The sequence below is a fragment of the Thalassophryne amazonica genome, chromosome 1 (genome assembly GCF_902500255.1).
Source record: "Thalassophryne amazonica chromosome 1, fThaAma1.1, whole genome shotgun sequence".
Taxonomy (NCBI): Eukaryota; Metazoa; Chordata; class Actinopteri; order Batrachoidiformes; family Batrachoididae; genus Thalassophryne; species Thalassophryne amazonica.
This window is the reverse complement of record NC_047103.1, coordinates 54355073-54366711: the sequence shown is the minus strand read 5'-3', so window position 1 is coordinate 54366711 and position 11639 is coordinate 54355073. Positions and strand designations below refer to the sequence as shown.

Here is an 11639-nt window from a genome sequence, read left to right as displayed (position 1 = left end):
ATATTGTAGTGATAGAGAAGGCGAAATGTTTTTAATTTCATTTGGTGTGCTGCTGAAATTCACCATTAGTTTAAGGAAGCTGTTTTACATCCGTTTCCATGGTGACTCCGTGACAGGTGTTAGGTCGCCGCCGCGTACGGCAGCCTAGCATAACGTTGGTCATTGAGTTCTCACCAATTTACCCTTTAAACGAGTGGCCGAGGTATATTTTACCCTGGAGATGTGTGAAATAGCGGTTTGGCGATATGACGTTTCAGGTCAGGTCGTCGCTGCCGAAGCTTTTAATGTATGAGAGAAGTTCAAATGACAGCGGCCTTGATGGATTTCGTTCTCCAGGCAGGAGACAAAATGTTGATCAGAGGAGCAAGTTTCCACTTATCAAACCGCTCGGCAGTGAGTACACCGCTTAATATTCGACTTTAACTAAGATGCAGCTAGCTTAAAATAGGCTTCCTCTGTTGTAGAGTCCAAAGATGGAAGGTCCTTACGGAGCTGCTCCGGGTAAGACATTAAATAAATAAGCTTAATCAATAAAGTACTTTACTGCTGTCATTTATTAGGACCCTCTCGATACAAAACATCCCATGTGCTAAACGCCATGTTTCGTCAGGCTGCATGTTTGTGCTCCAAATGTAGAAAAGGATGTACATCTCATAGCCCGAATTAGAAAAGTGTGTCTGTGAGAGAATATGTGAATAAGATTCTAAATAATATTGTGAAAAAACATGTTTAAGTATAAAATAATCTATCAAAAGTTAGTATGTGCATGAGTAAGTATGGTCTGTTGATAAATTTCGAAGCAGTGGTGGTGCTTGAGAACCGTGTAGAGACCCACATGTTCAAAAGCTTGTTCATGGTCATTTACATTTAGAAACACTTAATTAACCACATAGTATGTTGCCTGTGTTCCTCACCGATGTCGCAGACCGAACGACCCCACCCTGCGTCCACTCCGCATGCATCATTTGGGACCACAGCAGCTCCTCTGAGAGGAACTCTTCACCCAAAGCGATCAGTGGGATTATTAACCATCAGATGACAAGGTAAAACCTCTTAAATCATTGTAAAGTCAGTTGAGCAGAAACAAGGCCGTTTGAAGCAGAAACGAAGTGATAATCAGTGAACCGCTGCCGAGCAACAGAAATGACACGCGTAGTGGAGGCAGGACAGACCCATTTATAGGGGGGACCGTTCGGTCTGAGACACCGGAATGATGTCGAGAGCCAAGAAAACCAACTTTAGAGAACTGGATCTCTAAGTGCACAATAGTGAGACATATAGATATTTACACATAAATGTATCTATAGATTTCAGTGATCGGTCCACCAGTCATTTTAAACACCACCATTGGTTACAAATATTCACTTAACTGTAGTTCATTCAGCCATTTTCTGTGCTTGCGTAATCCAATCAAGAGTCATGGGAGAGCTGGAGCCCACCCTCAACAGTCACTGGGCGTGAGGCAGTCCCTAGACAGACATTTTTGTTCCTCAAAATTCTGCACACGATACCCCATAATGACAATGTGAAAAAGGTTTTTTTTTTTTGGGGGGGGGGGGGGATTTTTGCTAATTTATTTAAATAAAAGGACGTCACATGTACATAAGTATTCACACCCTTTGCTCAGTACTTTGTTGCTGCACCTTTGTCAGCAATTACAGCCTCAAGCCTCAAGAATATGATCCCACAAGCTTGGTGCGCCTATCTTTGGGCAGTTTTGCCCATTCCGCTTTGCAGCACCTCTCAAGCTCTTATCAGTTTGGATGGAGAGCATCAGTGCACAGCCATTTTCTCTCCAAAGATGTTCATTTGGATTCAGGTCTGGCCTCTGGCTGGGCCACTCGGGGACATTCACAGAGTTGTCCTGAAGTCACTCCTCTGATATCTTGGCTGTGTGTTTAGTGTCATTGTCCTGCTGTAAGATGAACCGCCACCCTTGTCTGAGGTCAAGAGCGCTGTGGAGCAGGTTTTCATCCACAATGTCTCTGTACATTGCTGCATTCATCTTTCCCTCAATCCTGACTAGTGTCCCAGTTCCTTCTGCTGAAAAACATCCCCACAGCATGATGCTGCCACCACCATGCTTCAGTGTAGGGATGGCGCCTGGTTTCCTCTAAACATGATGCCTGGCATTCACGCCAAAGAGTTAAATCTGTCTCATCAGATCAGAGAATTTTTTTTTCTCATGGTCTGAGAGTCCTTCATGTGCCTTCTGACAAACTCTGGGTGGGCTGCCATGTGCCTGTTATTTATTAAACCTCTGGGGCCGACGCCGTCATATATACGATGGCTAAGACCAAGCTTTACTAAATTATAAATAACTTTTGAATGATATGAGATAGAAACTTACTATTTTTTTTTTTTGCTGAAAAGTTAACTCGGCTGACATTCGAGCCTTTATTACACTTATAAAACACAACAAAAACATATATATTCTATAAGCACAGGTTGTCCTGAAAAAAAGAGACGAGTGAACTGTCCAAAAATGCCCTCGGACCCCAGAGGGTTAAGGAGTAGCCGAAATGTGTCCCAGTCTACCCTTCCCCAGATTTATGTCACAGGAATAATTTTAAGGTTTCATAACGTACTTTCATAAAGCATTCCAATTAACAGAACAAGTCGACAATTATTCATTATGGCAGTTCTTCCAAAATCCTGTGCACACCTTTGACATCACCACACTGGTGTCTTTATAAAGATAAATCATTTCTTAATAAAATTTGAGCAGAGAAAATAATGTGAACCCATTTTGATGGAAAATTTCAGGTGTTTTTAATTGGTTTTAGAAATAAGTCATAAATTATGCTATATGGAAAATCAAAAAGAGTCCAGACTGGACCTCGAGCCAGAAATCCACATATTCTGAAACAAACACTTTATTACTGAGCTATCAAATCACCTTACTCAAGCAGACACGAAAAAAAAAAAATTCTACATGTACAGCATCCTGTTGTTTTATAACCAGGGTGACATTTCAGCTTTACTTTTAGATTGTTTTAATATAGTTTTTTTCACCTGGATTTCCATTATATGCTTTTAAATTATACATATGAATGTGGTTTGCTAGTTAAACATCTTTTTAACAGAAAAATACTCACTGGGAAGCGTATTCGAGTCATGACAAACAAAAAGGTATACACAGTGTTCACTCAGAGGGGGAAAAACAAATATATATGGACCACCGGCCTCATATTTATGTATTTATCCATGAATTTATTTTGGAGGAATAAGCATGAATTAATACTAAATTAAAGTATAAAAGTATGAATGAAAGTCTTAAATGTAAAAATGCATCTGTTTAAAAAAAAAAGTCCCATCAGCTGCTCCCTTGTTTGCACTCGGGGTCGCCACAGTAGATCCAAGGTGGATCTGCTTGCTGAATTGGCACATATTTTATGCCGGATGCCCTTCCTGATGCAACTCCACATTACATGGCCAAATGTGGCAGGAGTGAAAAAATAATTATATATATATTTTTTTTAAATAATTTATTCACATGTCTATTTATTTAGTCTATATGTTATATATGTTACAGTACTCTGAATGATATTCTTATTTACGTTTAAAGGTAAACTTCCCCTTTCTTCCCTCAATATTCATAGGTCACCTAATATTGGCAGAAACAACAGAATGGACAGAGAGAACAATGATCCAGAGATGGACCTCTGTGGGAAGCATTTTATGTTTGACACCAAATGTGAGAATCATATTATGTTCCATCATCTCCTTTTTATCACTGTAGTGAAAGTGTTTTATTTATTATTTATATTGTTACTTGTAAATAGTAGGTTTTAAACACTCTGATGCTCATTATATTTTATTGTGTGCATGGGGCCATGGTACCACAGTACTTGTAGTAGTGTTCCTGCTTCCCTGCAAGATCCCTGGTTTATACCCCACTTATCCCAGTCTCCTTGTACCTGTGCAGTTGCTTTTGGAAGGATGTCTATTCCAGCATAAAGCTTGTGGCGTGTCAACATGCAGGATCCACTGTGTTTGAGCCCAAACAAAAACTCCAGCAGAGGCTTGATGTAACAGCCTGTAGGTGGAGGTGTTGTCCCATATAATGAACCCAGAGGTACCATTTCAGTGACTGTTGTACATACCATATATATTTTTGCAGTGGAATCAGCTGTATTTATTACAGCAGCACTCATTGTGTGTACCTCTGCCAAGCCAGTAACCCATAAATAATTTAAAAATATTTAAAAATATTCTTATATTAGTCTTTATTTTATAGTACACAGAAAGACCTTGGAATGGACAGATCGGGTTAAGTATACACACATATATGTTTGTGTGTGTGTGTATTTACCCGTTAAAAGTAACACAAGTATAATCAGTTCCTACAACAACCAATGGTTTGCCAAGTTTTCATGAAAATCACTTTAGGTTTTGAGTTGTACTGCCTATTGTTCATTAAAATAAGCCAGTGAATTCCAAAGTGTGGGTCATGGATCCCTCATGTGCTGCTAAAGTGAAGGTGTGCCATGGTCCCGGGGTGGGTTGGTACTACAGGTGGGCTAAGAGAGGTTAAATTCAAAATCTATTTTAGGAAATATTTGATTTTCAGGTATAAGGCAAAGCCATGGGATTTAATATATGGTCATTCTTCATTTATCCAACATAATGCATTAATGAAAGCATGACATGGGGTGATTACATTAAAATTGTAATGATTACAATTACATTTTTTTTGTTGCAGTTCTATGATTACACTTACAGTTGGAAAGTTAGATTACAATTGAATTATGATTACATTTCAATGATTACAATTCAGTTATGATTACTAACAAAAAATGAAATAAATTTCTTCTTAAATATGTTTATTGACAGAAATACATCAACTTGTGCTTGCCTTTCCCCCAAAAATACATGAAATTCCTTGCATATTGTTGGTACTAATAGCAAGGAAATATTCATAACATATTAAAACTATGTAAGATAATCAATTTTATATTAGAGTAATCTTGATGTAATGTCTGGCATTAATGTAACACACACACACACACACAGTGGTGGGCACAGTTCCGATAATCCGATAACAGATAATTATCGAAGATAATGTTTTCATTCTCAGATTATCTTTTTAGATAACTTTAAAAACCATTATCGGGCTAATTATTTTCCGATACATTTTCGTCCGATAACGTTTAGATCGATAACACAGTAAACAAAGATGAACAGTGACAAACATTTTTAAAATTTAAACTCAGTTGAGCACCTATCTGTAGAAGTTTCCTAACAGATGCGTAGTTCTACCCTCTACAAACAGAAGAAAGCTGCTTCCAAAAGAAACCACTCTACCCTCTGCAGGCAAAAGAGAACTAGTCTCAAAAAAAATTTCCTTTAACACCGTACTGATACACTGGCAATATCACCCAAGTCATCCAGCGGCATACATTTCTTACTTATGGTTCAAATTTTAACCACACTAATTTTGGACAAGTTATTTAAAATTACTGTCATGTCTGACGTTTTATAAAGTGGAAATATCAGATATATGTTTTAGTTTTAAAGTAATGTGCTAATTTTAAGGTTTTAGTGAGCACATGCTGTGCCCAGCAGTGCATTATGGGTATGATAGGGTAATCTCAGTACCCTCACGACAGGACAAATGCATTTCAGACACTCTGTTCAGGCTCCACGGACAACAGCATTAAACTCTAGTGCCTAAAACTCTTATGAATATATTCTCTGGGTTTATAGACGTTATTGTATTGTATTGGCACGGATTATCTTGGATTTTGTTTTGGCAAGTTTTTCAGGCCTCTACTGCCATCTACTGGCCAGTAGTGTTCATGGCAGTATTCGCCCTAAGTACTAAGCGTTTGGGCACCAGTAGATGGCAGTGTTCTATTTATTTTGACCCCGGTTATATCAGATGGTTGTCAAATCAACTTTTTGGCTTTGCAAATGGCTTCTTTTTTTTTTTTTTTACAAATTAAGTTTAAAAACAAAACAAACAACAACAACAAAAAAATAACATTACAATATAGCTCTGCGGTGTTTGCACATGCACAGTGCGAGCGGTTGGACGCTTGTAGCCCCTCAGCAGCAGGATAACCTCACGATGGCCGACCAGAATAATATCAATTTTAATTAATTAATTTAATTAGCTTATAATGCGCCAAATTACAGCAAAAGCCGTCTCAACGCGCCTTACATAAAACAAGTCAACATAAAATTGAATAAATAATTAAAAATGAATTTAAAAAAAATCAAATGCATAAATAAAAACAGAAGTAAAAGAATAAAACAAAACTAAAAACTATTCATAAGAAAGAGAATAAAAATAGGTTTTGAGTCTTGACTTACGAGGTCTGTTAGAAAAGTAACGGACCTTTTTATTTTTTGCAAAAACTATATGGATTTGAATCGTGTGATTGCATCAGCCAAGCTTGAACCTTCGTGCGCATGCGTGAGTTTTTTCACACCTGTCGGTTGCGTCATTCGCTTGTGAGCATGCCTTGTGGGAGAAGTGGTCCAGCCCCCTCGTCAGATTTTCATTGTCAGGAAATTGGCTGATCGACTGCCGCTTTGCTTCATCAAAACCGAAAAACTCCTGTAACAGTGGAATGTGCCATTCATTTCCAAAGTAAACGCTTTGTTGATCCGGGACATCGTCTGACTACCACAGAAATGGCAGAAGAGTTTGACATCAGCACTTTTTCGGTATGAAAAGACGTGCGGAGGACGGAGGCGCAGGGCACACAACAAAAAGCAACGCTGTGATGAAGCCTCACAGGACATGTTGTGGCATGTCCAGGTCATCCACAATTTCTCGGATAGTCACACGACTGAAAAGCCACCGAAAGTCGTCTGAATCTTCCGAATGGTGCAAGAGCTGGGCATGTTAGGGCTTGTCCTGTGAGACCAACACGGAGGTTCTTTCGTCCCGCGCCATGAGCGGCTCCGTGGCGAATTTCTCCGCTCCTCTTTCCATTACAAAAACTTCTGTAACAGTGGAATGTGCCGAAAAAGTGCTATGTCCAGCTGTCTTGCCATTTCTCGGTAAGTCAGATGACGTCCCGGATCAACAAAGCGTTCACTTTGGAAACTATCTGGTCTTTTGAGCCTGTCGATCGTCGCTCGGTGCGCAGCGCGCCATCCGCCGCTGTGTGCCGTCTTTAATCCAGTTGTAATTGTCCTTAATCTGTGTGATCCCCATAAGATCTTCACCAAAAGCCATCTGAATTTTCCAAATGGTTTCCACCTGGCTGTCTCTCACACTTTCTGAAAACATTTTGATGAAGCAAAGCGGCAGTCGATCAGCCAATTTCCTGACAATGAAAATCCGACGAGGGGGCTGGACCACTCCTCCCACAAGGCGTGCTCACAGGCGAATGACGCAACCTACAGGCATGAAAAAACTCACGCATGCACACGAAGGTTCAAGCTTGGCTGATGCAATCACACATGATTCAAATCCATATAGTTTTTGCAAAAAATAAAAAGGTCCGTTACTTTTCTAACAGACCTCGTAAACAGGTTCAAACAGGTGAAAATGAAAATCAAACGAATCAAATGAAAATCAAATTTGTTTGATTTTCATTTGACCATGTGATCAGGAGGTGGTCGTGAGATGTTAAACACAGCTTGTTACTCCATGTACACTACACAATGCAGGACACACGATTAACCCAAAACTCGGTACAAAAAATTCTCACACGAATGAAAAATCATCTGAAAAAGGGCCAAAACTCGCGTGCACGTTTTACAACATCATCAAACGTGCGCACGGCACTAATAAAACGTGCGCACATTCTCTCCACATGCAAAACATTTTGCGATGACACTTCCAGGGCTCCATAAAAATGCCTGTTTTTACAAATAAAAAATGAAATATTTTACAAAAGCACATTTATCTGTAAACACCGACACATGTCACATTAACGTGTTGGTTTTCATAATGAATGACTGAACCAATCAGTGTTTAGCAGAGGCACTTTTACCCAGAATCCTTTGCAATCTGTCTGTGTTTGTTACAAAACCTCAGAATTAGTATTATTCAACATTAAAAGATATGTTATATTTTAACTTTGTACAAATGACAGAATTGACATTAATGGAGTTATTCTATCGGTATTAATGTTATTTATAAATCAAAACCATAAGTCAGCATGACTTTATTTTCCAAGACCTCCGCCTGACCGGAGCATTGTGATTGATAGAGAGCTGGGCTTTATGGCTGTTCTCAGGGTGTTTCTGTGCTGGAAGCTGTGTAGTGAACAAGAGCTTCCAGCAGGGGCAGGATGTTCAAAGACAAAAGTGTGGCCTCATTGTTTGGGTTTGTTGTCACTTTTAATATTACTAGAAGCTGTTGTGGCGTTAAAACTCAAATTCAGTTTATTAGTAGTTGCCAATGTACCAGAGACAATATTGGAATTTGTCGGTTATCTGTAACTTCCGATACATTTTTGGGTGATTTATCGTTTTATCTTTATCAAAGATAACTTTTCAGTTATCTGATTATATGTTATTGAAGTTAATTTTTGGTTATCTGTGCTCACCACTGCACACACACACACACACACGTGTGTGTGTATATATATATAATATACACACACACACTTCATCTTGGTCTCATTTCGATCAAAATTGTGATCTATACTTTGGGTGGGCCCCAGATGATTTTTAGATTTCACAGTGTGGCCTGATGTCCATACTATGTTTGTGAATGGCTGTCCTTGACAAACCAGCAGTTTCACATTATTATCTTTCACATTATTACCTTTCTTCAACTTATTTATTTTTAGGTGAGACTTTGCAGGGGACCAGAACTGTGATTCCTCCGCTGCATACTGACCATCTCCACAGACCTGGCAACTTACGTCCCTACAATCTCTCCAAGGAGCTTTTCCACAGCCATGCAGCGCGGCTCTGCACCCTGAGGTGCCAAATGTGGACACGCCTCATAGATGTTCCAGAGAAGATGTGAAAATTAGTGCTTTTAATGTCTAATATCCAGGGAAATGAGGTTGACACAATTTGTGCAGAAAAGATAAAAATTGTTTTAGTTCTCTTTTATGGCACTTAGACAGAAAACTGCCTCAACTTCTTTACAGCACTTAATGACCCTAGAAATAAGACTCTTCCTTGGAGCCCTAGTTGTGTTTCAAAAGTGTAGTTGTAAGGCAAAGTTTCAGCATGTCTGACCTCATTTCTGATGTTTTAATTTTTTTATTTCTCTAACACTGACAGGTGTGAACTGAAGCAAAATCCAGCCATCCTCTTTCCTTCAACTTTAGTCCTCAAAGGCAGAAGCCCCTTCTCAATGCAGAGCTGCAAGTTCAGCAGGTAGTTTTAGTCATGCGACGTCTCGCAGTTATTTCCCAGTTATTCCACAACATCCCTTCCCACTTTCACACCCACCTTTTCTGCAGGCCGAAGGTGGATTATCCAGTCTTCAACCTGCTGCCTTTTGGAGACAAGATGAAAGGTGAGTCATTCTGACACACTGTTCTCCAGATGTGTGCTTTGACCATTCTCATCATGTATTTGAGATGTCTTTCTCCCTCCCTATGGTCATTTAAAGTAGACCTGCATTGAAATAAGTGCAGTCAGATCTTTGGACCAAAAAATTACTTATATTTACACATAAGATCCTTCTGAATGTAGTCAATCTGCAAGCCCAGATCTGTCATTCAACTGAGAAATCTTCGTTTAAAAATGACAAATTTACAGCTAAAATTTAGCCCTCCGCAAAACTGTCAGCACACCCGGGACGTTGCCGAGACGTCAAAGAGAAGACCCTTTCCCAGCATGCATTGCGTGGGCCAACTAATTTGTGGATTTATGTCAGTTTGCATCTCTTACAAAAGCACCTTTTTATTGTCTTATACGGAAGGATCGACTTTTTTAAAACTTCATATTGTCTTGCGATATGTTTGGTAGTATACGTTTCTTTTATTTTTGCTTGAAAATTATTTTTGGGGACTTTTTCCTTGGCGCCATTTGATTTAGTGGTGTTGCTTTGAAAATCTACTGTCTTTAGCCTCCGGTGTTACCGTTGCGGGGTACGGATGTGGGACCCGCAAAGAATCCAAGTAATTAAAAAGATACAAACCTCTTTCAGTGGCCACGGAGCTCTGATCTCTTTCTGAGGTCTGACCACATTTATTTCAGTGCAGGTCTCTTTAACAAACACATTCTTGAGTATATAGTGAGGGTTTTCCTGATTACTAGGGAATGCCACAAGGGGGCAACAGTGCACTACCTTTTTCAGGAAAGTGGGGTTGACCATTTTTAAAATAAATTTTCTGAATAATATAAAATTTCTTAATATTTCAACAACAACAAAAAAATCATAAAAATCTGTCATGCTTTCCCTTGTTCTGTTCTGTGTGGGAGATGTCATTTTTACCCAAGGTAGATTTTTTTTTTTTTAAGCAGTTGCAGCTAAAACATGCAAAACATAGAATACATTGAATCGATCTGTTATATTTATTTATTTAAACAGAATAATGTTCAGCGGTATTTGACTGGTGATGCCTTCAGGGGACATCAGAATTTCCATTTAGCATTCAAGTCATGCCAGTATGTTATTTAGCTTGTTGTACTGGCTTTTTTTTTTTTTCTTTTTTGCGCCAACAACAATAAATGTTGCATGGACAGTTGTTGAAATTAGAGATACTATTGTGTGAAACTGCTACTTAAGACATCTTAAGGGCTCTTTAACACGACATGATAGGGTGTTTTATGAACTCAGTTCAAAATACTGGGTCTAGTAAGAAATAGAAATGATTAATTTTGCTTTTTTGGGTCAGATCTGAAAATGATGGTGCCAGTAAGGTTTTAGAGCGAGTAATATATTTTGGTCCTTGGCAGAGGTGTGTGCTCTGAGCACCCTCAGTTTTCTTATTTAGACAGCTTTCATTAATAAATTCTGATTAAAATTTGCCAATGCTTGGCTCAGCTAAAACTCTGTCTAGTACTTGTTTCTGGAAATAATTTTCTACTGATGTTACTTTTCCATGAAGAATAACATTTTAATGCCAAACTCTGTTATATGCTGAAATATCAACACTGTTTTTTTTTTTTTCTTTTTTAATGGGAATACAGATGAGACATTAGACTTTATATTGAGTGAAGCATATTATCCGTGAAGGTAATAATTGGCAGTGTAGATGTTGGATCATAAGCACTACCTGCAGTCCAACATCATGAAGATTACCTGAAGACTTTTAAATATTAAACATATACATCACTCTATGTTATTGATGTTCTTTCTTTTTCCTTCATGGTCTCTTTCTTGTTGCCAAACAGACCAGTCGTATCCGGATCCGATTATTGGAGCCTCTCGCTCTTTCATTCACAGGATATCTGAGCTGTTGTCTTTAGAGGGCGACACGGTAAGACAGGAGAAGCTCAAGAAAACACGGAAACATAAAAAACATCCATCCTGACAGTTACCTTTCCCCAAACCACACTGGCTGAGGGTCAACACTTTGCACACTGTGCCAAGTTTGTCTGAACAAACAAAAACATTTCAGTCAGCCTGGTCCTTTCGGTGGCTCGTGATCACTGCATTTTTGTCCTCGCTAGTATTAGTTTGCTGTTTAACATGGCTGGTCATCATATTATGGGATTCTTGAGCTGTGCTCTTCTGTTGACATTATTAGTAGAAAATTTGCTAC

At 38.9% G+C, this 11639-nt stretch overlaps 1 protein-coding gene across 4 annotated transcripts; it reads left to right on the top strand.

Moving 5' to 3' along the window:
• Positions 1 to 124: 124 nt before the first annotated feature.
• si:ch211-171b20.3 lies at positions 125 to 11530 on the top strand. Of its 4 annotated transcripts, XM_034170121.1 has the most exons (6): positions 125 to 393; positions 465 to 501; positions 8760 to 8895; positions 9205 to 9300; positions 9387 to 9442; positions 11269 to 11530. In XM_034170121.1, the coding sequence occupies exons 1-6, from the start codon at positions 289 to 291 to the stop codon at positions 11406 to 11408; spliced, it is 570 nt and encodes a 189-aa protein (XP_034026012.1). In that variant the 5' UTR covers positions 125 to 288; the 3' UTR covers positions 11409 to 11530. The 4 variants fall into 4 exon arrangements, 3 of the variants coding, with proteins under 3 accessions (XP_034026012.1, XP_034026018.1, XP_034026005.1); XR_004560728.1 differs by lacking the exon at positions 465 to 501 and having other exon boundaries at positions 8760 to 8958; XM_034170127.1 differs by lacking the exon at positions 465 to 501 and having other exon boundaries at positions 11321 to 11530.
• Positions 11531 to 11639: the final 109 nt, after the last annotated feature.

What these genes read in the sequence shown, in the direction of transcription:
- si:ch211-171b20.3 (XM_034170114.1), top strand. Translation starts at nt 246, where the DNA reads ATGACGTTTCAGGTCAGGTCGTCGCTGCCGAAGCTTTTAATGTATGAG. An exon ending in CAGAGCTGCAAGTTCAGCAG is followed by an intron (nt 9,301 to 9,386) that starts GTAGTTTTAGTC and finishes CCTTTTCTGCAG; the next exon opens with GCCGAAGGTGGATTATCCAG. An exon ending in TTTTGGAGACAAGATGAAAG is followed by an intron (nt 9,443 to 11,268) that starts GTGAGTCATTCT and finishes GTTGCCAAACAG; the next exon opens with ACCAGTCGTATCCGGATCCG.